At 48.0% G+C, this 26,052-nt stretch overlaps 1 protein-coding gene across 2 annotated transcripts in view; it reads right to left on the reverse strand.

Annotated features, from left to right (window-relative positions):
- Positions 1-26,052, reverse strand: part of LOC135373489 (sialin-like) — a 79,905-nt gene that overhangs the window by 44,862 nt on the left and 8,991 nt on the right. For both annotated transcript variants that reach the window (XM_064606669.1, XM_064606668.1), the window contains exon 3: positions 6,031-6,264. In XM_064606669.1, coding sequence (XP_064462739.1) covers positions 6,031-6,264 — 234 coding nt within the window. The remainder of the gene's footprint in view (positions 1-6,030; positions 6,265-26,052) is intronic.

Here is a 26,052-nt window from a genome sequence, read left to right on the forward strand (position 1 = left end):
GTAACTAAGTTCCTTTTCTTGGTAACTTGTAACTCGGTACTTTTGCGCCGTGGCAACTTTCAGAGGAACTCGTTTCGTTTTTAAGGTACCTTTGCCAAAATGACTTAAGCGAAGTTTCAAGTTACTTTCAATTCGCTTTTCACTCGCGTCCACTTATTTTCTTGCTTTCTCTCCGGTTCCTTCATGGCATTTTACGCCACAGAACGTGACATTCGATCAATGACAGTATTCTATTCAGGAAGTAAGAACCGCTGACATTGAAATGAAGCTGAAACATTGTGCGCCCACAGGGAGTAATATGTAAAGCGTTCGAATTGTTGGACATAAACGAAAACGATCTAAGCGTGTTGCACTCCTCCGCAGGCAACTCAAGGTCGAACTCAACTGCTCACGGGTGCTGCACCTGTGTAGTGCTATTTTGTGTCCGAAGTAACTCGTTCTTTTTTCTAAGCAACTCCATAACTGCGAGTTACATTGCAGGCTGGAGGACATCGTTCTTAACTTAGGTACATTTTTCACACGGTAACTTAACTCGTAACGAGTTCTTTTTGACGGGTAACTTCTCAATTTATGGTGAGAACCAGGGTTGCGGAGTTGCCACTCCGGAGTTGCAATGATTCCGGAATCATTCCAGGTTTAGCAGAGACCGGAATGGAATTGGAATGGAATGGCGGAAGCTGTCCTAGAAATGGGAATGGAATGGTCTGGGTGCCCGGGTGGTAGTTTTGGATTCAACATGCTGGTTTCTGCCCTCGCTCCCTTTGCACCGCACCTGCACACGGTCAAGAGTGAAATAACCTTGTCTTTGTGCTTTTTCCGTGCTTGGTAATGTCAATCTCCTCTAGCACTGCTGGACTTGCCAGGGGGCTTAATCGTTTCACACGTTCAACTTAACGGCACGAGACAGCTGAACGAGTCGTTCAGGCTAACGAAACGAGCAACTTTATCGATGCTTTACTGTGGTCACAATCTGTGCTCCTCGTGAAGCTTCTTCTTTGTGGTTATTTTGCACATTGCGAGCGCTCACGTGTTGTGATGTCACCGCCCTGAGCGAAGAGCCGGCTGGCAGCGAGGCTGCATCTTCTCCGACCAATAGGACTGTTTCATTTGTTGCGATAGCTCGCATTCTCGTGCTCTCATACATGCTCATTGCGTTCCAATGTTCGTTCCCAGGCTCGTTCATCATCTTCTTTTTCTTCCCGTCTCAATATATGGCTCGCTAGTCGTGTGAAAATAATGAACAGACATGTACGTCACTGTAAGGATAATCGTCGAGCAATACGCAAAAAATTGTAAATCATTTTCCTACCCTGACGATGGTGGCGGGTGAGAATGGTCTTAAGTATGATACCAGAACTAGTGTGTGCTGAGTTCTGGGGCACGTGGGAGTCCGAGACCAGAAAGGAAAGACGTAGTGTTATCAGAAGTATCAAAAGAAGCAAGAGAAGTAGGCTGCCCGTTCTCCTCAATGTTTACACTTATTTCATTAACTTCATGTACATTTTTCCTTCAAGCATGGAAGTACAACGCGCAGCCTTACTGTCAGGCTTCATAAACAGTGCGAATAGCATTTCTTCCCGGACGTAACAAAACTTTACAAAATCTATCTGGTCCAGTTGAGAGGCATCCTGACGCCTAAAATAAAATAAATTCGCAGTGCAATGTTTTTCTAGCGAGCTTGAACAGAACGTGTGTGAACTGTTTTAATTCCATGTTAGCACCGCGAAACAAGAGAATGTTATGGAACTATTCAAGACAATCGACCTCAGAAAATCCACAGAATCCTTTGCTCTTCACGTCCATTACTACATCAACACTATGTCTGCAATTAGAACACTACTATATACATCCATTTCGCCTTTGTTGTTCATCACAACACCCGTAGCTATCAAGACGGTGCGAAGTACACGGTCTCATGTCCTCACAAACGGTGCGGAGAGTGTTTCTTGGCGGACGGAAGAACTTTACAAAACCTGTCTCGTCCAGTTGAAAGGCATCCTGGCGCCATCACGTCCATGGGGCACAGTTAGCCGCTTGTGTGGTCGCCCAAGCGAAGAATGACTCAATCTTCCTTGGGCAGCTTCAACATCAGCGAGTCGTTACGAATAACGAAACGAGGAAACTTATCGACGCCCTGCTGCGGCACAATCTCTGCTCCTCGTTTCGCTTCTTCGTTGAGGCTATCGTGCTCGTAACGAGCCGTTACGTGTTGTGATGTCACCGCCCTGAACGAACTACAGCTGGTGGTGGTGGTGGTGATGGTGAAAGGGCGAACGAACTACAGCTGCCAACGAGGCTGCAATCTTGTCAACCAATGAGGTTGCTTAACTTTGTTTGGATAGCTGGCATGGTTTGTCTATGGCTTGTCGTTGTCACTTCTTCGTCTTTTTTCTCGTCTTCATCTGCATCTTCCCGAGAATGTCTCACAGCCCTCACGTAACCACTGGGGTAAATACGATGAAAGGGGGAGCATGTCATTTTGTACGCAGTCGTGGAGCAATACATGTTCGTTTCTGCAGAAATTCCGTTTCTGCAAATCTCCAAATGAAGATGTTTCACATTCTAACGAGTGGGTAGAGCCACTCGTTAGGCAAACGGTCTCATTCGATCGTAATTGGACCGAGAGATTACCCCCCTGTCACTTTAACGAAAAGAGCGCGTCATACACCACGTGCTCCAGCTCCCTAGTGCCTCGCGCCTCGTTAGATCATGAGCCATGTAGGCGACGAAGCCTGTGAGCACGTGAACACATTCGTTAGGCAGACGACACCGTCGGTCGTTACGCGAGCAAGAGATTACGCCTTTGTCCCGTTAACGAAAAACGCGCATCACGTGAAACGTGTCACGTGTTCCTGTTAACGAGAGCTCCGCCCCTCGTTGGCTCGCGAACGATGGAAGTGATTAAGCCCCCAGGATGGTTACCGGTCCTTTTCTTTTATTGAGGGAATTAACGGAATGGAATTGGGTTGCCAAGCCATTCCAGGAGTGGGAACTGACCGTACCTTTTCATTCCGAAGAATTGAAAGGAATGGAATTATCGCAAAACTCCATTCCTCGGAATGGAATTGGAACGGAATGGGAGACCCCATTCCGAAACTCTGGTGAGCATTCATTCAGTGCATTCAACGCATTTGTAAAACATGTTAAAGCTAGACTTTGCAACGATCGGAAAGAAAAATTGCTGCAGATCGTACTTGGTGCATAACAGTCTCCGAATACCATAAAAGCATGAGTCTGGACACATGAACACACGACTCAAACCAGCAAAACTTTTGCTGGTTCATGTCGTCCCTTTGTGTGCCCAGACTCAGGCTTTTACATTATGGAGTTCATCCACCAGCCAGCCTGCATCTACGCCATTTTGTCTCCTAATACCTTAGACAACCTTTGCTTCCTCCTTATGTGATGAATTATGGTATACATGCCACAAATTTCCCCTTCCCAAGGCATCCGCGCCGGCGACGGGATGACGACACTCTGCATGCAACGGTGATGTAGTACCATGACGGTTGTAGCTGCTGTGTAGCTACGCCGAAAGCGAAGCCATACGACACAATCAACGAAAATTCGGAATCAGAACAGTCAGACGCAGACGATGATTATTCGCAAAGACAGCCTGATGTGGAGAGTTCTGTGCGTGTGAGACGCGTATTCACCACCCATGAAGATCCCATTCTAAGGAATCGGAGGCTCCGACGGTCAGAATCTCTCAGATACAAAAAAATTGTGAGAATTCATTTTACAGGGCGTCCGTAACACGGGTATGATGTTTTGACGTCTGTGCAGGTGTACTTCGTCCTTAAGAGGAACCGCGGTCAGCCGTTTTCCTCAAGCCTGATCTACGATCTATCAATTTATGCATTTATCGGACACGTGTCCGTTAACACGCTAGAGAATATCAGGGCTGATAATGCGTACCTTTTGCGTTGTTGTTTGATGTACGCGCCACATAGAGTCGGCTTTCGGGAGTAGTGAAACAGCGTATAGGAATACCATGACTCGCTAACACTTTTCCTTCTTTAGATACTTCGAGCTCATGCATAAGACGTGCCCTGATGTCGAACATCTCAAGTGTGCAATGATCGGAACAAATTCAGCGGCATGCTCTTTTTATCACGTTTTCCGGAGTGCTGCCCACCACACGCAACGCTGTTGATCTCTGGGAAAGCAGGAATAGGTAACAGCCCACGTCTACATTGACTTGTAGACACATGCTTTGATGCAGCATTTCATTGCCGAATAACTAGCCCAAAAACTATGAGAGTACAACTAGTATCGGTATCTACTTGGCGCCTCCGAGGAGACAAGTGGGAAATTGCCCCCCCCCCCCCCGGTATTATTGCTCCACGAAAGGTGTCTTTTTTGCGCACGAGGAGAATAGTACGCAGACAGTGGCCAGTGTTGCCCACAAAGGGTCCCAATCGACGCAGGCACGTCAGAGCCAGCCTCTCGCAAATTTCAAAAATCGTTTTTATGATTCCTGCTTCGCTTGCAACACAAATATTTCATAACAGTCTTCTTTGTGATCATGTTAACGGCTGCAGAAATAACAGACAAACTTGAAATTCATTTCGTTGCGAAGTCTCCCTCTAATGTGAGACGCTTCTAGAACAAACTCTCGTTGCTGCCTATATATACATACAACGTCTAGTGGCTGTGAATGTATTTTTTCCCGTCGATTAGAATATTATGGATGCGTATCAACCATGGGGGTATAGGCCGTAATGATTTTTCTCAGATGTCATGATAATAAGAACCGCTGAACGCTCGCATGGTCCGCAGCACCCGTGTACAGGAAACAAGGGGGGGTTGTACGCTTCGTCCCCCCTGGAAAAAATCCTGGGTACACCATTGGTACCAGCCAACCCTGCTGTTGCTTCCTCAAATTATAGTGGATTGAGTGACTAGCGCTTCCCCCTTAGCAAGCATTGTCTTCTTGCTGGCAACAGTGCATGCTTCTCCCATGTTCACCAACTCTTTCTATCTGGTGCAACTTACAGCTCGGTCAACCTTATTCACCTATGTAGAGAGGCATCTGGTATGCGATGTGTACATGGGGAGTTATATCAAGATATATTAAGGAACGTGGCATGTGCACTTGACTTCTTCATTGCAACCTATGGCAACTAATTAACTGGAAGATAAAATGGCATTCGAACAGGCTAGCTGGTGGATCGTATCCAAGGGGTGGGAGCGTTACCGGAGTCTCTCCCCTCTGCTCAGGACTGTGCCACAGCCGCAGTTGGTCGCGTGCTGTACTGGTGTACTGACTGGGGGCGCTGTGATCTGGTTTGGGAGAAGGGTTTATGGCTTCTTATTCGGCTTGTTGCAATAAAATTTCGCACGGCGACCGCAATGCCGAGTGCCATTCCCAAGCGCAGAGCGCCCTTACTAGTCGTGTCCAGCATGTTCCCTGCCTTACTGCCGTAGCGGGAACGCCGTCCCTTTTGTGGAAATCCTTGCGCCACAACTTTTCGGAGCCGCAGTGTTGGCGATGAACGCCTCCATACGGAAACTCCTCCGGCTACATGACCACAAATGGCGTTGCAGAATATGGTTCGGAGTGTCCCCACCCGTTGTGAACCATGTCCATGGGCGAGCAGGATAGCCCTAAGGAAGTCTGAGTGGAGCGGCAACATGTTATATACGGTTCTCGCTTGCGTTACAAGGTAATAAACCAGAATCTGGTTGTTTTGTACAATTTCGTGTTTGTCCCTTATGGGCATGATGGGCTTAGTGGCCCCGGAAGTGGGAAAGGAGGTTGCTTTTCTCACCCGCTTCATCCATTTTTCCAAATTTTTTGACGTCGCAAATCCACGTATTGGTGGTTTGTCGATTTCGCAACAGAAGCACGTTAAAATGCCCTAGTTCAACATACAATAAAGTTAGCTGCAGACATTGGCGCTTTAAAGGATTCTCCAAAGTGAAAGTGAGTCACTGTGCAGTGGGGGAAATCGTGTATCGTCAAGTAAAATAAACCGTGCCCTCAAGATTGAAGGTAACGAGAACATGAAATTTGCGTCGATGTACCTGCGCGAAGCCCATGAGTGTCCTGAGTAGAACGACGGCTCCCCAATGCCAATATGCTGCCATAGGTGTCAGGAAAGAAAGCAGTCCTGGAATAACGACGCCGATGCTGAGCATATGCTTTGGTGTTGCCTTGTCTGCAGCGAGGCCAGCAAATGTCTGAGGAATCGTGTAGCCCCAGAAGAAGGCACTCAACATGACGTCCTGTTCAGTCTCCGACCATTGGAAAGCTGCAGACTGAAAGAAGAATTAAGCGTAGATATAAACAACAGTGTAGCATTTTCTATAAGTTTTAGCGTTCAATGTCGCGTGGTTTTTCGTTTCTAGCACCACTGATGTCACAGCGTTCATGAACATTTGGCTTGTGTTCGTGACGCTTCAATAAATCACGTCGCTCGATCTAGTTGCTCTGCTGTAGTATATGTTTACCTCCTGCAAGGGAACAGTTGATTTTACAGCGGTAGCTGTAAAATCAACTAGTGTGATATAGATAGTGATATAAACGGGGGGGGGGGGGGATTCTGGAGTCGGCGGAAGATTGTCTGAAACCTTAAAGGTCGGCTCCGGAGGAAACTTACTGCCACGGATTACAACAAAAACTCGCAGGCACAAAGGTTGATGCCTACTGAATGTACTTCCAAAATAGTTTCGGCGAATACCCTGTATTTACTGCGAAATCTGTTTTTTGGTTTGCCGTCCGATCGTCCGCTTGAACAGCTGACGTCACGCTCAGCTTTCGCTTTGGCTCCTCTTGGCTTGTTTGCTGGATCGCAGTTTCGCAATCGCCAGCAATCACAACTCGTCAGGCTGAAAGCGAAATCGAGAGTCGTGTACGTGTGGGCACCTTTCTCCGCGTCTTAATTTGATCATCTTTTTACTCCGGCTAGTCAGTACACACAACCTCATCTAAGTTGTCACTTTGTGAGAGATGCAGCGTGAGTGAATTGTGAGAATGCCGTGCTTCTCGCAGTACGAGCAGGTACGCTACTAAGAAAGATGTTTCGTGCCAGGTTCCCAGTTGATATTGTGCGTGATTGAGTGGTACGAAACCAGTAGTTGAGTGCTCTGAACTTATCAAGGCAACTGTCGTGTGTGCACGAAGCATTTTGCATCAGAATGTTACGAGGTCGTTCACTTGACGGCCGATTTGGACTGTAAAAGTCGCTGGAAAGGGATGCGGCACCTGCCTCGTTCGACGACAACAAAGAGGAGAGGATAGCAACAAAGGACCAAAGTTGCGGGTAAGTGTCCGCACGAACTTGCACTATGGCTTGCACACAATGTAAACATGTGAATGACAAATATGGGACTGCTAAACCCTATAATCCGCGGTTGTATGTAAAACTACGCAGTTTCTCAGAGAAGCTGGTTGAGAAATTACATGAGTTTGGAGAAGTCTGCGCTTGGGCACAGGGAAGACAAAACAGTCACAGCAGCTGAAATCAGCAACAACTTAGGAGTTCCTGTTTTGAGACACTGTGTCTGTCTGGACTTCTGTGTGATCACATTCAGCCATTTCCGAACCATGGAACCACACCATATCCTGCATACATGGTAGCATATTGTTGTTCCTCTTTAAAAGCCGGGCTGTGTCTGTGAGTGCCGTGTGTTCAAGTTGTAATGTAAAGTTATTACGTGCCAGAAATTCCATTCTGTCCTTCTATACTAATGAAGTTGACTCCAGCAACTGAGTACCTTGACCAGTAAGGGATGACGATCAGCATGCTCGTCACAGATTAGCAGAAATAGGTGAAGTCATGAGAAAGGCTCATCTACCTGTGAATCATCGTTTTGACACATGGCACATTGCAAGAGGACCACATTTGCTTTGTAGCACACAGTTATAACACATATGTATGCTGTCCATTGGTTGACAACATATTTCCTATGAGAAGGGGTATAGCTGGGGGCAAGCTATGCTGTCAACATTGTTGATCACATTTTGTAGCTCTTAAATATGTAGATGCTTTTTTGCACTTTTCCTAACAATATTAGCCTTAACAGGTATCATTATAATTTCTGCTTCTCCTTTCTCAGGTCCCAGGAAAGAGGTACATACAGCAGCACTGGTGAAGCAACGTCTGGTGCTACAATAATGGTGCCACAGTATCGTGAACATGTACATGTGTGCACACATGGACAACCAATGATAATGGCAACCTGTTTCCGGTAAAATGGCTCATGATACTCTGGCATGTCATGGATATTTGGATCATAACGTTGCTTCACATATTCATGAGCATAAAAGTCACCATGCAAGATGTGCAGATCAAGACATTGGGAAGCTGCTTTGGCCCCACGAAGGTGATTTACAGTATTTCAAGCTAGCAGCGATTACTAAGCAACTGTCCTGCATTCCTCACTTACAGGAACTGGAACATTCGAAGTGTTGTAGGGGATAATGGGTGTACTTCCCCTTCTGAAGGACATCCCGCCATTGTGTGCACTAAAAGTTTCCTTGTCTCAGTGCTGTTACTCGGTCATGTATCAAAGTATGTCATGGTAAGTAGGTCATGTATCACTTCCACCTTATCTGTGTGCCACATATTGTATCTACACAAAAGGAATGTGTGTGAGAAAACTACTGAAACAGAGAATTGCATTGCTTCTTTACTGCACAAGCCTGTTCTGTCTGTTTTAGGAATTCTAATAATGCTAATTTTCATGTCAGGTTATGTCCAGGGGCTTTCTGGTGCTCTGCTCGATCTCTGTGGACGATAGCTGTTCATGAGCCCCCGAACAGAAGGAAGAGACTACACAAGGGGGGCTCACCGCAAGAGTTACAGTGAATGAGTAAACGCTAACAACTCTGCAAGGCATTAAATGCAAGTCGACAGCAGAAGGGCTTCGGCGAACATGTACAAACAGTCGCATACCTAGGAGTTTTAGTTTTTGGCATTTCATTCGCCATTAATCGGTGGCTTCTGTAGAAGCGTAGGGGATGGGGAAACAAACACAAGATTTTGGAGCACACAGTAAATGGTACTCCATGTTCCTTAGCCATTTTTACTACATGAAGTGCCAGGGAAAAATCAAAGGGGTTGGGACGCTTTCATAGACGTGGTTTGTTACATCATGGGTGCGTCATGCATTGCGCTCCATAATGCTGATCAATCTTTTTTTTTTTTTCATGTGTCATACTTCGTGAGATAAAAGCTCTCGAACAGATGCCTCACTAACGCACGAATGTCAAGGACCTCAGAAATACAGCCAATTCCACTGATAGCCCTGAGGTCTGTGACGTCAGAGCTGCTTGAGCTTTGCTGTACAAGGTGCCCATTTTCTACACTCTATTCCAACCTTGGTTTGTAAAACACACATTGGTACGAAGAAGCTTTTATGTTCATGTGGGATGGTGGTGTTGCAACCTCTTTCACTGGTTTGTGGGGAATGACCTGATTCTGCACCTAAGACTTACCACAGAACACCTGAACTGGCACCTGTGTTCTGTCCATCTTGCAGTGTGTTTGTTTACCTGTTGCGAGCGATTATGGGGGGAGTCAGAGTTTTATGATCTCTGTGTATTCAATAAAATTATGGTACGTTCAGTGTTACGTGTAAAATTACAGTATCTGTGGAATGTGTGGAGGTGTGCATTGATTCAAGAAGTAAATCGGCTCCTGAAACCAGCATGCAGATCCAGATGTAATACTGGTGTCTTTCACATATGGAAGCAACTCATCTTCATTTCTTTTCTCTTTTTTTTCTTTCTTTTTTTGTGGTTGATTAATGTGATGACTCATGGCTGCACTGCACTAGTAAACCAGCCGAAATAAGGTGCAAGATATCCCTGATAATTACGCTTGCATGGTGTCCTTGTACTGTGCAGTGTATTTTTGTGTTCGTTTATTTTTTCCTTCCTTTCTTTTTCTGTTCAGCTCTCATAAGCCACGTATGCCCTCATGTAAGTATCTTGTTCTTGTATCTGGTGCTTGCTCTCTCGACAGTGTAAAATTTCGGCAAATACGTTCATCGCGAATCTACACTAAGGTTGTCATTCAAGCCTAATTCTTACGTACGTAGTACCTGCAGTGTGTATACGATAACATGGCGTTGCCAAACACAACTCGTTCACCCGGTTATAATGCCAAGAAATGCGATTACTGCTCCTGTAACGTCAAACGCCTGGAACGTATTCGAGAGTGAGAAAGATATGCGCAAGTGATGCAGCAGTGGTGAGCCGTAACTATAAGAGAGTGAAGTCTTCAATTAAGCGATGAATTGACTTACTTTATCAAAGACACCTACAATGCGAATAAAAATATCTTTCGTATGTAGGCGGAGCACAGTTCCGTTGACAATATACGTGACGTTCATTGCGTTCTTAGCCAGTCTGCCGCTGGCCGGAACGCGACAGCATAGTTGCACGAATCCTAACTGCACAAGTGGTATCAACAGCGTGTTTTAGCATTGGCAGATCATCCCAAATATTAAGAAAGCGATGCGATCAAGAAACATACGTCGATCGAGCAGACGCTCCCTGCCACCATCGCCTGTTTACATTCCCGTATGCTCCGTAGAGAGGGAGGGAAGTCTTGAAGAACACTGATATCACTTACGTCGGCGATATAGACCGCGTGAACAGCTGCCGTCATAAAAATGGCGGCCCCCATGTCTGTTTCGAAATGGTTAATTTACGATTATTTAAAATGTGGGGCTGTTTTGTGGAAATGAAGGGTGCTTTCAGACACAGTTCGATATGGGCTTCCAGAATATTGTTACAGTTTCGAGAAGTCAAGGTATCTCCGGAGCTGACCTTTAAGCATGCAGTAAAGCGCTTCCGCCCGCGCCTCACAGAGGGCTCTACAGTCTCGCGTTGTAGGTGTTGTAGTGCATGTTGTAACGTCGGTTGCGTCTGTAGAGAAACAGAACAGCTGTGGCTACGAGCGACGCGCAGGTGTAGCCAGATGGAGAGGACAGCAGGAAGCAGTAGGGGACATGGGCCGGGGGGTTAGTATGCGTCATGTGCCGAGCCCTGCAAACAGGGGCGGATCGAGACCCTCGGTTTGGGACGGGGAGGGGTTTCTTTGTCGGAGCGCGTAGTGGGGGAGGGGAGAGGGAAATCCCATGTATAAACTGATGTTTTGGGGGCGATCGCCCCCCCCCCCCCCGCCGGATCCGCCACTGCCTGCAAACAGGCAGTTGTTTGTTGTATCCCACTGAACTAGTTCATCTTTAAAATGAATAAAAAAGATCAAGGATGCATGTACGAACGTCTGCACGAACATTTGTGCGGCGGAAAGAAGAAAGCTGCAAAAGCACTTATTCGAGCGAGTTGGTTTGGATCAGATTCACATTTCAGATTCACATTTTATTTGTGCACAATAGACAACATATACACAAAGTAACAACTGGATTGCGAGGTCAAAGCCTGTAAATGCAATCCATCTAACACAACACACAAAAGTGAGACAATACACAGTACAGCCTTGTGCGATAGAATTACTCAGTACATTTAAGCGTATAGTGACCTGATGTCAAACAAATCGGTAACTTAGATGCTAACTGAGATCACGAACAAAACTAAAGGTACTCGCAAATTAGGAAGCGTACAGACAATAGTACCAACTAACTTTGCTCAGAACAACAGCGCGGTTACAATAAGCAAAAATTCAAACATTTAAAAATGTGTGTCTGATAGGTTTTGCAACAAATATACTCTAAGGCTACTTCTCATAGAGTTAAAATTAGCATTATCCCTAAAGGTAACACGCAAGGAATTCCAAGCCTTCCCACCGTAGAACTCTAGCGTAAATTTCCCATAATTCGTTCGTGGTTTCGGTAATTTCACGGTCCAAAGATCGCGTCTCAAATCATATGCCAATCTCAAGCCATGTGGGTGACATCAGTTTCGTATAGCAGTTTGTGTACAAGGCAGCATATCTTATATTTCCTAAGGGAAAAGACATCCATTATTGCGAGTGAATTAAAAGCATAGAGACTGTCGTCCTAGTCTGAACACGCAAGATAATACGCAACGCCTTTTTTTTCTGCATGGTAAAGCGGCTTTTAGACCGTGTTGTAAGTTAAACCGTAAACTTCTAGCGCGTAATTCATATGTGAAGGAACGATCGCGTAGTTGATGTCAGTAAGTACTTCTGTTGACAATAGAGACTGTTCCCTGCTTATCGTATATAACCCTGAGCATATCTTATTTCTCACAGAGAGGACGTGTGGGTGCCAACTAGAAGATGCTCTTCCAATATGACTCCCAAAAATTTCGAAGGTCGTACTATGGGAAGGACCTTTGATGAGAAAAAAAGACTGAAAATTTAACTGGACGAGACTTTGAGCGGGGCGGAACAGAACCTAAGCAGATTTACAGAAATTTGGAATAAGTTTGTTCTCAGAGAGCCACACTACAAGTTCGCTGAGAACCTTGTTGGCTTTTACAAACAATTCACTAATAGTTAAGATACTCTACAAAGATATTGATATCATCAGCATATAAAACACTGCTCTCCGACAAGTACCCGGGAAGGTTATTTATGTAGGCTAAGAAAAGAAAGGGCCCAATAATAGAACCCTGTGGAACGCCGACTAAACACCTACGACCCCGTACCTCCCCCGGCTCACACGGTGCCGCCCGTTCCGGCCATCACACCTTTTGCGAGTATCCTGATGGTCAGCGCTCTATCTGAAGTCTTTCCGCCACTGTCAACACCCTACAATCCAGCGTTGATCGGCTCACACAGCTTGTAACTGGATTTACCACTCTGGTTGCCTCTACAACCGCGCGACCACATCGATCCCCTTCACCGCACTACCGGGATAATCGTCGCCGACACACTCGCTCGCCCCGACGATACCTATCTCCATCCCCAGCTCAGTCTTCACCTTACTGTTGGTACCATGCCAAGTTCGGTTCCGACGGCCCGTAGCTGTCAACCCCCATATGTGGCCGGGAAACCACAGCCCCGGCAACTGAATGCGGCCGAAGTCGCTGGGCCTGAGAACAGCCGCCTCTTTCACGTCAGCGACACCATCAACCATCTTCGCTTTCTCATCGACACTGGCGCTGAAGTCAGTATCATTCCACCCCATCCTTCGGACCGTCATCGCACTTAGCATTCATTGCAAGCTGTAAATTCGTCACCAATAAAATGTTTCGGTGAGCGCTCCCTCACCCTGAACTTGGGCTTGCGTCGGAACTTTCAATGGATCTTCATCATAGCCGACGTCTCTGATGTCATCATCGGTGATTTTCTCAAGCACTTCGATTTGATGGTCGACGTGAAGAGACGCCGCCTCATTGATAACGGCACTGGCCTATCTATCCTCTGGATTCGTGCCTTCTGTAACCCCATTGGCCATGTCTTCACCCGCCCATCAGCACTTGTACAGTTGCGTGACATCCTTAAGGATTTCCCCGACATCGTCCGTTTGCCACCTACAGATGCATTCCCTCTCCATACCACCATGCACCACGTCCTCACCAGAGGCCCCCCGGTGCATGCGAAGCCTCGCGACTCCCGCCTGATCGCCTTGCGATCGCTCGTCGCGAGTTCGACCATCTCCTCGCCTTGGGGTACATTCGTCCGCCCAGCAGCCCATGGGCTTCGGCATCGCATATGGTGCCAAAAAGGGACCCGGGAGATTGGCGACCGTGTGGTGATTATCGGGCGCTTAATGCTGTCACCATACCCGACCGATACCCCTTACCACATCTTCACAACTTCCCCGCAAATTTCTACGGCGCCTCACACTTTTCCAAGATAGATCTAATCAAGGCTTACCATTGGATTCCCATGGAGCCCAGTGACATTCCGAAGACCGCAATCATGACCCCGTTCGGCCTCTTCAAATACGTTCGAATGCCGTTCGGTCTTCGCAACGCTGCGAAAACTTTCCGAAGATTCATTGACGAGGTCCTTCGCGGTCTGCCTTACCGTTTTGCCTACCTCGGCGATATTCTGGTGGCTAGTTCCACTCCCGAGGACCACGCCAAACACCTTCGCCAGTTGTTCCAGCGTCTACATCAACATCAGTGTTGCGGATTTAAATCCGGGGATTTGATTTAAATCCATCAAAGGGCTCATGGATTTGATTTGGGATTTGCTTTGGGATTTGATTTACGGGGAAAACTATGGCGAGGATTTGGATTTAGATTGAATCACATTTTTGACAGATGATTTGGATTTGGATTGAATAACATTTTTGACAGATGATTTGGATTGAATAACATTTTTGACAGATGATTTGGATTGAATAACATTTTTGACAGATGATTTGGATTGAATAACATTTTTGACAGATGATTTGGATTGAATCACAATTTTTGCAGATGATTTGGATTGAATCACGTTTTTTTTTCGACGGAATTGGATGAGTCTTTGGACAAGCTCCTTAAGGCAAATGGTTGCATTTTGACTGCTGCGAAATTTGACGTTGCCGGGCAGGCAGATTCTTTGTCAGTCGTATCTGAGGCAGTCTGTCTAATTACGCTTTTACAAGACATTTGACTGAATTGCATTTCACATATGTTTACATATGACTCAATGCAACTCTTAATAAGGAGAAAGTTTAAAAAATGTTTGGATTTGATATGGGTTGCCTCTCTCTCGATTCCCGATGTCTCGCCGAAAGTTCCGTTTCATCCAAAAAGAAATCCCGTGATTTTTCTTTTTTATTGCGTGAAGCAGTCTACGGACACTGTGAACGGCTTCAAGCTTAAGAGGTGGTCTGTCTGTCAGACAGACCACCTCTGAGATCTATAGAGATCTTCCCTTCCGAGCACTAAGGGTACGTTTGGTGTTTTGGTGCTTTATGGCACAAGAGACTAAGGGTACGTCATGCAATACTCTCACACATAATCATATGGGCAGTTCGACGTCTAACTCACAACGGTGTCACAGCTTTCTATGATTTCTTAGAAATGGAACGCATCGGAGCGAGCGCACCACTGGTTCGCTAAGCTCTGGCAAAGTGCGTTCGAGAAAGGACTACCATACACGCATTTTGTCTGTTTTGTTGGTTCTGAACTGCAACTGATGTCGCGTTCTGGTGTCCCAGAGCTTGCTAAAATAAATCCTGGAATGTGCACGTGAGAACCAGTCGTGCGAGGTCATTGTCTCCAGGAACAGGAATGTGAATGTTGGTCGCCTTTTTTCATGGTGGCTTGTTTATGGTCAACGTGATGGCACCGCAGAACTCGTACCGCAAGAACGAACGACGAAATAGTCCTCTATATAAGCGAGTGTACAGTAGATGATGATGTTTCCCCTATCAGCTATTGGATGTCCGCAGCGGCCCACTACCCGCTGCTTTCAGAAGTAACGAAACATGTATTTGCAGTACCTGCAAGTTCTGGAGCAGTTGAACGAACCAGCCTGGTCAAGACCGCGATAAGAAACACGCTGCATCCAGCTACATTGGAGCAGCTGGCCTTTCTAAACAAGAACCTGAGACAATAGTGAGTTTTAGTATACCGTTGACAAGGTTATCGTCTCTATCGGAACCAATCGCACTCGTGCGTGACTCAGAATCTTATGCACTGATTGGTTCCGGTTGATACGGTGAGACGCTACCCACGTTATCAACGGTCTGCTAAAACTCTCTAATAAGACTGCGTACGCGTGTTGGGCGGATGTACTATAGAGTTTGTTATAACACAACTGCGGTGTGCAGCACGCAGCCATCACATTTACCGTAACAATTCCCTACAGGTGACTTTATCATATGTGCCGAGTAGGCGTATTTGACAAATATGTTTCTTCGATAACCACGTGAAAATAAAATGTCAGTTTCAACTTCGCATCGCTATTTGGCTGTTCATACTCTCCACTGCAGGTAACATTTATACGTGTTTGTACCATGTCACGGGTCTTATCCAGTGAATGCATGCAGTAATTATACCTTGCAGACATGGTCAGCCGCATGCTACAGTTATTTCGGGAACTTTAGCCCTCGGATTCGTTGACGAATTTGATAAATCCAGATTTATATCCGGATTTGATTCAGCACACCAAAAACAAATCCGGATTTAAAATGATTCGATTTATCGCCTCAAGTTTAAATCCGTACTTGATTTGGGTTTGATTTGCGGTGTTCCGAAAAACATGGATTTGATTTAAATCCGATTTGACTCGTTAAATCCGCAACACTGGTCAACATGGCATTGTAATCAATCCGGCTAAGTGACTCGGTGTTCCTTCCCTCGCCTTCCTCGGCCATCGCATTGACTGTTCTGGCATCGCCCCTCCGCGCCAGAAGGTTGACGCCATTGACAGTTTTCCCCGCTCTACCACACGGCGGAAGCTTCGCGAATTTCTGGGCTTGGTGAATTTTTATTGCCGATTCATACCGCACTGCGCGCGCACCATCAAGTCGCTCTGTCATTTGCTGCTGGTCCTGGCGGTCCGTCGAAAACCATCGAGTGGATGCCATCCGCTGACCAAGCTTTCCAGAAGATAAAGCAGGACATCGCCTCCGCTTCATTCTTGGCTCATCCCATCCCAGACTCTTCACTCGCACTCTTCGTGGATGCCTCTTCAGAAGCCGTTGGGGCCGCTTTGCACCAGCTCGGCCCGCACGATCAGTTACAGCCGCTGGGTTTATCTTCCAAACCCCTCAAGCCCGCCGACGCACGGTATAGCACTTTCGGACGCGAGCTGTTGCCGATGTACCTTGCTATCAAACATTTCCGCTACCTTCTCGACGGACGCCAGTTCATTGTTTATACTGACCACAAACCTCTCACCTACGCAATCACGCCTGCCTCTGTTTCTCACTCACCCCGAGAGATCCGTCATCTGGCCTACATCGCCGAGTTTACGACAGACATCAGGCACGTTCCTGGTCACGCTAACGTCGTTGCGGACGCTCTCTCTCGAGCTCACATTGCTGGCCTGGCCCACCATCTGTCACCAGACGTTGACTACGTTGAGCTTGCACAAGCGCAAGCGAACGACCCCGACATGCCTACCATTATTCAGTCATCCCCGTACCTCGACATCCACAAGCTTCCCTATCCTGGAACCTCGAGCCCCTTGTTATGCGACACCTCTACGGCTAACCCACGTCCGCTGCTTCCCCACGACTTCCGTCGCCACATCTTCAACAGCTACCACACTCTGCATCACCCCGGCATCAAGTCGACGCAGAGGCTCATCGGCTCCCGCTTCGTGTGGCCGTCCATGAATCAGGACAACCGCCAGTGGGCTCGGAATTGTTTGGCCTGTCAGCGTTCCAAGATCCAGTGCCATACGACATCCCCATTGTTGCCATTGCCCACCCCTGATGCCCGCTTCCGCCACGTCTTCCGGCCTTGCCTTCGTCAACCTCTGGTCTCGAGGGGGGGGGGGGGGGTCTTGTAGCGGCACCTGCTGACAACGACGAGCCCTGTCTCTGCCCTGCTCGTGCTGACTGTTCGTGCAGTGGTTCTTTAGTTCAGATCCGGCCCTCACGCAGTAAAGTGGTTGTTGCCTCCGTCTCGCTTATTGTCGTGACCTGACTTCGCGACAATCCACAACGCTATTCCTTACGTACGCTCAGGAGATAGCGTCTACGATGCACTAAAATTCATTGCTGTCTTCGGACGGTGCCCTTGTTACATTGTGCTTCAGTGCTTATAGAAAGATGACCTGGTTGTGACGATGTGTTATCTCTAGCGGATGTACGGAATTCCCAAACTGTTCCAAAAGCCGATCACTGACTCCCTAAGTCTTCTGGTTAGACTTTGTACTCTTTGAACTCTTCTGGCTACACCCCTCCAATAATGACTTAAGACTCACCCTTGTTTCTGTTTCTGCCAGCCGAATTCATGAACCAGCCTCGACTCGAAACTCGACTCGAGCTGCTCCTCGAGGCCGGTTTTGCGTTTCATAAATCGGCCTTGACTTGAAACGCTCCTCAAGTGGAAGAAATCCCCCGCGCATTCCTCGAAATTCCGCGCATTCTTGAGGTAGCATCGGCGCTACCTCCAGAGCGCTCCTCAACTCGAGTTTGGCGGGTGTCATAGCGGAAGACAGGTTGTTCGCTAAGTTCATCGAGCGTTTTGCGCCACGATGGTCTTTAAACTGAGTGCAGACGACTGTGCGACGACGTTCAATAAGGAGGCGATCTCATCGCTATGAGGTAGTCTGCCTTTCCCTATGAGTCGCGTTTCCCTATGAGGTAGTCTGCAGGAGTCAAAGGGTGCAGGGCGGCGGTATCGGAATCCACATACGTCAGCGGCCGGCAATTCACTATGCATTCTACTTCGCATAAGGTCGTTGTAAGATCTTGTCCCCCTTATGTGATACGATGTGATACGCACCTTCCATCAGACGTCACGGATTATCTCCACCGTGTCCTCAGAAGTGCAAGACTTTGCCGCCAGGAATCGCATCAAATGGAGGTTTATTGTCGAGAGAGCACCCTGGTGGGGCGGGTGGTGGGAGAGGATGGTCAGATGCGTGAAGGACTCCCTCAGGCGTTGCTTAGGAAGGCGCCATTTGACATATGAAGATCTTACAACGACCTTATGCGAAGTAGAATGCATAGTGAATTGCCGGCCACTGACGTATGTGGATTCCGATCCCGCCGCCCTGCACCCTTTGACTCCTGCAGACTTCCTCGTAGGGAAACGCTTGACTGCCACCCCAACACCGGGCGAAGTTGCACAGCCGTTGGACGCAGGGAGACTCAAGCACTACCTGAAAGCACAGGACAGTCTTCGCCAGCAGTTCTGGAGCAGGTGGCGCAAGGAATACCTCTTCCAGCTGAGATCCGCGCACATGGCGAGACGGGACCGGAGAGTCAACTGAGGGTCGGAGATATGGTCGTCATCCACGAAAGAGGACCGCCGCTACTGTGGAAGCTCGGCCGCGTAACTCAGACCATTCCCGGATGCGACGGTGTTGTTCGTGCCTGTGCAGTGATGCTGGCCAACAAGACCATTCTTCACCGTCCCGTGCACTTGCTGCACCGCTTGGAAGGGGATGTCGCACCACCCGTGGCCCGGGAGGATGTGAAAGAAAGAGGAGGAGGAGAGGGCTCTTAGGCTCGGCGGTGGACGAAGACGAGGAGCGCGAGAGAGGAGAATAAAGGTTTAGTTTGTAGAAGGCATCAGAACTGTCGGTCACGAATTCTTGGGTTCGATTCGAATCAGGCATCAAACTCCCTTCGAACATTTTGATGATCACGTGTCCCTTGTTGCAGCTTTCTTTGTGTGCATCGTAAGACGACTACGAAGCAACTGAGAGCGCGTGTAAGAAGCGCGTGTGTGTGAGCCTTTTGGGGGACTTTTCTATATATTTTTTTTTCCACCTTGCGCTCGTGTTAGGAGCGGACACGATTTTGCTGTACCTCTGTATACTCGGACATGATTGAAGCTGGTCGCTGAAATTAAACGTATTTGAAGTGGCAAGTACAGTTCCTTCATTCTCGGAGTGGATATTCCACAACATATTTCTGGTGCCGAAACCCGGGAACTGGCCTGGCTGTACAAGATATTGAACGTTTCGAAGACTGATCATGGACCGGCTTAAGCCTAAAAGAGCAGCACGGCGTGCACAAATTACTCGACTCGTGAACGAGGTCACGGATCTTCGGCAGGACGTCGGTGTCAGTAAGACCGTTTTGAATGGACTTCTAGCTCGCATAGAAGAAAGTTACAAGGAACTACAAGCGGTGAACGCAGAAATCGAGCCCTTCATAAAGGATGAGGATTTACCCGCGGAGTACGAAGCAGTATTCCGATATGAAGAGCAAACTGCTAATGCGACTGCGGAACTACGGACACGGCTGGCTGATTTTCAGCTTTTGGAACGGCACATGGCTTCTCCTCAGTCGGAGCCAGTGTCGCCTCGTATGCCACAGATCAACCAACAAGTCCAAGCGGGGATCAAGCTACCTAAGTTGCAGTTGATGACCTTCGCCGGTGAGCTCACAGAATGGCGACCATTTTGGGAGCAGTTCAAGACGGCAGTACATGAAAACCAGCGGCTGAATAAGACAGAGAAGTTCCAGTACCTAAACACGTCGTTGAAAGGACGAGCAGCTGATTCCCTTCGTGGACTGCAATCAACAGAGTCTTCCTACGACGACGCGATTGAGATACTATCGCAGCGTTTCGGAGACACCTCTCTTATACAACGGGAGTATCTCGCGAGGCTACGGGATTTACCAGCTGTGAAATCACAGAGAGACGTACATGGACTACGGTCTTTGTATGACCATTTACAAGCCAACATGCGAGGTCTCAAGGCGCTGGGAGTGTCAACAAGTAGTTACTCGTCGATGATGGTCGATATCCTTTTCTCAGCTATCCCTACAGAGATGGTGGTTGAGTACCACCGAATGCATCGACACAAGAGGACCCCCAGCGACGACGGGACCGCAGAGCACAGGGATAGGTCTACCAGGCCAGTTGCTCAAGATGACTGCGGCGTAGAGACTACAGATGAGTTGTCGAAGGTCCTCGACTTCATCAGAGCGGAATTAGATAGCCTAGAACGGTCTGGACTGCAATACAGTCAGAAGGCTTCAGGGGCCCAACATACTAACGGGGCAAGAAACAAACTTATTCCTACCGGAGCGGTTCTCCAAGCATGCGTTGAAGGAACTCCAAAGTGCGTGTTCTGTGCATCAACTGGCCACAGCACACTGGACTGCAATGCAGGACTATCGATCGCCGAAAAGATTAAAAAACTGTCAAAGGATATGCGCTGCTTTCGGTGTACGAAAAGAGGTCACCGGTCCAAGGACTGTCGTGTTAACGTTGTCTGTAAACATTGTGGAAACAGACACGCTTCCGTCGTCTGCGATCCCTCAAAGAGACCAGGTCCGACAAGTAGCAACGACACCGTGACCAACATAATGACCACCACCCGGCACAGGGACCAACGGGGACGTGCCGAGGTTCTTTTGCAGACCTTCAGACTATGGGCGTCATCTGACACCGCGTGTACCCAACTTCGTGGCATCATCGATGGAGGTAGTCAGCTGACCTTCATCCGTGACGACATTGCGCAGAAGCTGAAACTGAAAGTTGTAGGTGAGAGCAAGTTGCGGTTGAACACTTTTGCCAGTTCGTCTACCGCTAACAAGACCCACTTAGGGAAGGTGGTTGAACTTCACCTGCGGAGTCAGTATCGTCCTGTGGACTATGTCATACGCGCAACCACTATTCCGTTCATTTGCAAGGATCTTGCGGAAATTCCAGCTAATCAGGAGTTCGTCGAAAGGCTTCGTCGACAAGGACACCAGATAGCCGACGACTCCTTGTTCCCCAATGTTCAGTGTGAAGCTGGCATTGGACTGCTAATAGGCAGTGACGAAATGTGGCAGCTTTTGACAGGAGAAGTGAAGAGGCATGCAGACGATGACAAGTTGGTAGCAATTGGAACAGTGTTCGGGTGGACGTTTCAAGGGCCTTCACAGGTCACACATGGCTATGCTGAAACTTCAGCAGCCACTACGATATGCGTCTTAAGAACAGGAGTTTGTGTGGATCCAGATGATGTGCTGGAGAAGTTCTGGAAGTTAGAAAGTATTGGAATCGCAGACGTAACGACAAACAACAACGAGCATGACACAGCGGTGCTTGAAGAATTTCAAAGAAACATTCGTTATGTGGACGGCCGGTACGAGGTGGCCCTACCCTGGAAGCCTCGTACAGAAGAATTGGAAGACAACTTCGAGGAAGCCAACCGGCGACTGCGAGGACTTACGAGACGGTTACTCCAAAATGACTGCTTGACGAAGTATGACGAGGTTATAAGGAGCTACCTTGAAAATGGGCACGCCGAGAAGGCCAACGAAGACACAGCCCTGACTGGTTTGCATTACTACATGCCTCACAGGGCAGTAGTACGTAGCGAATCCACGACAACGAAGATACGTGTGGTGTTTGACGCCTCATCACACGCATCTGGAGCTACGTCGCTGAATGACCACTTGGAGAAGGGGCCTAAGTTGGGAGCCGATTTGGTGCCTGTCCTGTTGCGTTTCAGACTACACAGAATAGCAATCACAGCGGATATCCGAAAGGCATTTCTGCAAATCGGCATTCGAGAGAAAGACAGAGATGCTCTCCGTTTCTTGTGGTTTAACCATGCTCCAACATTGGACGATCCACAGCCTGAAGTGGAGTGTTGGAGAATGACGAGGGTGCCTTTCGGGACATCGGCGAGTCCTTTCCTGCTGACTGCAACTCTACAGCATCACCTGAGATCAGTAGAGGGGTCGGACAAAGATCTGGCCCAGGCACTAATAAATTCTTTCTATGTCGACGATCTGCTTGTGGGCGTAGCCAACGTTTTGGAAGGGAAACATCTGGTCCAAAAGGCTGAAGACATCTTTCAGAGGGCAGGAATGAAACTAAGCAAATGGGCGTCTAACTCTGCTGAGCTACAGACTACGTTCCTGCAGTCCGACACCGGCGGAGCTAGCGAAGGAAAATCATTCGTCGACACTGCACACACTAAGGTACTTGGGGTGATGTGGGACCGATCTAGTGACAGACTGAGCTTCTCAGCACAGCACCTGCTGGATGTCATTGCCGACATGAAAGACAGCAAGAGGTCCATACTGCAGGCTTCCGCCAGACTGTTCGATCCTCTGGGGTACCTGTCACCGTATACCATTCGAGTGAAGATGCTTTTCCAAGAACTCTGGAAGGCGAAGATAGATTGGGACTCCAAACTTCCAGAGGAGATATCGAAGACATGGAACCTCTGGCTTAAGGAGCTGCCCGACCTACATATGATCTCAGTGGAAAGATGTGTGCTTCCAACCGAAGGGTCTTTGTACACTTATGAAATGCACATCTTCACGGATGCTAGTCCGCAGGCATATGGAGCATGCGCCCTCCTACGGAGCACGAGTGAGATTGGAGAAACAAAGGTATCCCTGCTGTTTTCAAAGTCACGAGTGGCACCACTCCAGAAGATCACTTTGCCCAGGCTGGAACTAATGGGGGCCCTGATAGGAGTGCGAATAGCCAAGTTCCTGAGTCAAGCGCTCTCTTTGTCGAACCTTGAGACGACATTCTGGACCGACTCCACCATTACGCTAAGCTGGATCCGAGGTGACTCAACGAGGTGGAAACCCTTCGTGAGGAACAGAGTGGCAGAGATCCAGGCGAATAGCCGTCAGCAGCAGTGGAGGCATTGCCCAGGCTGCGATAACCCAGCGGACGCCTTAACAAGGGGACTCACCGTCAGGTCATTAAGTCAGAACACACAGTGGTTTGAAGGACCCGGGTGGCTTGCCCATCCACGCACAGTTTGGCCAAAGCCTTGCGGTGAAGAAGATGCGGACTTAGAGAGCGTCGAGGAAGAAAAGCTGAGAGCCGCACTAGTGATTGCAGGTGATTTAAAGGGGCCTTCTCCTCTATTCGAGCTTTCTAAGTACAGCAGTTACAACCGCGTTGTGCGGGTTACCGCATGGATACGAAGATTTGTGTGGAATTGCCGCAATAATGTAAAAAACATAGCGGCGCTTACGGCATCTGAAGTGGCGGAGTCCGAGATGTTATGGGTGAGACATGTGCAACGTGAAGTCTACCCCGAAGAGATGTTCGCACTCAGTCGCAACGAGCAAATTGCCAAATCATCCAAGCTTCTGAGGCTGAATCCGTTTCTCGATGAAAATAGAGTGATGCGGCTTACGGGCAGACTACAGTGCTCGGACAACACTGAAGATATCAAGCATCCCATTCTGCTACCAAAGAAGCACACGCTATCCAAGCTGATTGTTCGGAATGCACATGAACTAACGCTACATGGAGGGGTACAACTGACATTGTCGACCTTGCGAGAGAAGTGGTGGATAGTCCAGGCCAGGCAGATTGTGAAGTCGATCATACACGACTGCACGGTGTGCGTAAGGTTTCGTGCTACTCGAATCACAGCGCCAACTGCGCCTTTGCCAGACGTTCGGACAAACCCGACTCACCCCTTTGAGACCACAGGTGTCGACTTTGCGGGACCGTTGTACATCAAAGCTAGTAAAGGTTACGAATCCTCCTCTAAGTCATATATCCTCCTCTTCACATGTGCCACGACGAGATCGATTCATCTCGAGTTAGTGACCGATACAACGGCGAAAGCGTTCCTCATGGCGTTCCGACGATTTATATCAAGAAGGGGAACTCCTTCTATCATATACAGCGACAATGCCCTTGCTTTCAAGAAGGCGTCGAGGGACATTCAAGACTTGTGGAGGATAATGCGTAGCACCGAATCACAAGACTTTATGTCTGCAAGACGTATTAACTGGAGGTTCATCGTAGAACGGGCTGCATGGTGGGGCGGAATGTGGGAACGACTGATACGGACGGTCAAGAGCTGCTTGCGGCGAATTCTGGGAAGACAGTGCCTCACATTCGAAGAGATGGAAACTCTTCTTCATGAAGTAGAGGCAGTTGTTAACTCCAGACCTCTCACCTTTCTTCATTCCACTCCCGACGAACCCGCCGCGCTGACTCCAGCTCATCTACTAATAGGCAGGACCTTAACAGCACTACCCGAGAAACCTTCGCATGAAGTTCAATCCTCGACAGCCCAGTCAAGCATCCGAAGATGGCGACACAAACAGAAAATTGCAGACATGTTTTGGAGAAGATGGAAGCAGGAGTATCTCCTCGAGCTCAGGTCAGCTCATCAAACAAACGCAACGGAGTGCTTCCCAAAGCTTTCAGAAGGGGACGTGGTTCTTCTTCACGACCATAAGACACCTCGACATATCTGGAAGCTGGCTAGAGTCAACGAAGTTCATCCCGGTCGAGATGGCAATGTACGCTCTTGTACAGTGAGGCTACCCAATGGGACTATAACTCGACGGCCTGTGCAGCTATTGTACCCGTTAGAAATGACTAGACATTGACTAACTCTATTTTGCGCGGGGGAGGATGTTGCAGCTTTCTTTGTGTGCATCGTAAGACGACTACGAAGCAACTGAGAGCGCGTGTAAGAAGCGCGTGTGTGTGAGCCTTTTGGGGGACTTTTCTATATATTTTTTTCTCCACCTTGCGCTCGTGTTAGGAGCGGACACGTTTTTGCTGTACCTCTGTATACTCGGACATGGTTGAAGCTGGTCGCTGAAATTAAACGTATTTGAAGTGGCAAGTACAGTTCCTTCATTCTCGGAGTGGATATTCCACAACATCCCTCATATGGTATACGGTACCGCTTCATGAAGACAAACGTATGAAGCCTTTTGGATACGTTACCGCTGGACGAAAGTGCGTGCAGTCGTGGGGTGCCGCTACCTCCTGTGCTACAGCTGCCCGTCGACATGTGATTTTATGGCGTTAGGACTTTTTGGACTGTCGCGGGAGAGCCTGTGAATGTGTCAGAGCCGACGGTGTGCCGCGTTGTGGAATAAAATCTCACACCTTCTCGCAAGCACACTCTTCAAGACAAGGTCTAGTTAATTTTCTTTCTGTCGTGCGACTCAGCACAAAGATGGTATGTCTGAACGATGTTTTCACGGAAAAAGTGGTGCAAAAAAAGAAACGTTGCATTTATTGGACATCTAAAAAAAATAAACATCTGATCTGCCCACTCAATGCTCGAGTTTCTCCGTACTATTTACACTGTATCAAGCTGGATCAACCCTTGCCCTAGCTATGACCGAAACGGCTCAACAAACCTTTCATTCATATTTCTTTCGCTTTGTTTGTTTTGTAGTCGAAGAAAGAGCGTGTACAAACGGTCGCGAGAGTTCTCCCCCTTTTTAGGGTAATTGGGAGATGTCCTTTCGGACATGGAGATGTGGGGAGACATTCGGGAGATGTCGAATTCCTTTTGTTGGGTGGGATAACATGCTCCACATGCTGGTAGAACGCAAATGGGTCGCAAATGGTCTCCCCGATTCCTTCGAGCAGTCTGGAACTCTCGCGACGTTGTCGTAAAATATTTTTTGTTTGTTTGCTTGTTTATAGCTGCCCACTAGGCGTTGGGTAAACGTAGCAATCCGCTAACTAAGAGAGTCCACCCCACATATTGTAACATAGAAGAGTGACAAGCAGTATTTTTTATATAATTGGGTGTTTACGTCGCGAGACAACTTAGATCATGAGAGTGACAAGCAGTGGCA

The sequence above is a fragment of the Ornithodoros turicata genome, unplaced genomic scaffold, assembly GCF_037126465.1.
Source record: "Ornithodoros turicata isolate Travis unplaced genomic scaffold, ASM3712646v1 Chromosome25, whole genome shotgun sequence".
Lineage (NCBI taxonomy): Eukaryota > Metazoa > Arthropoda > Arachnida > Ixodida > Argasidae > Ornithodoros > Ornithodoros turicata.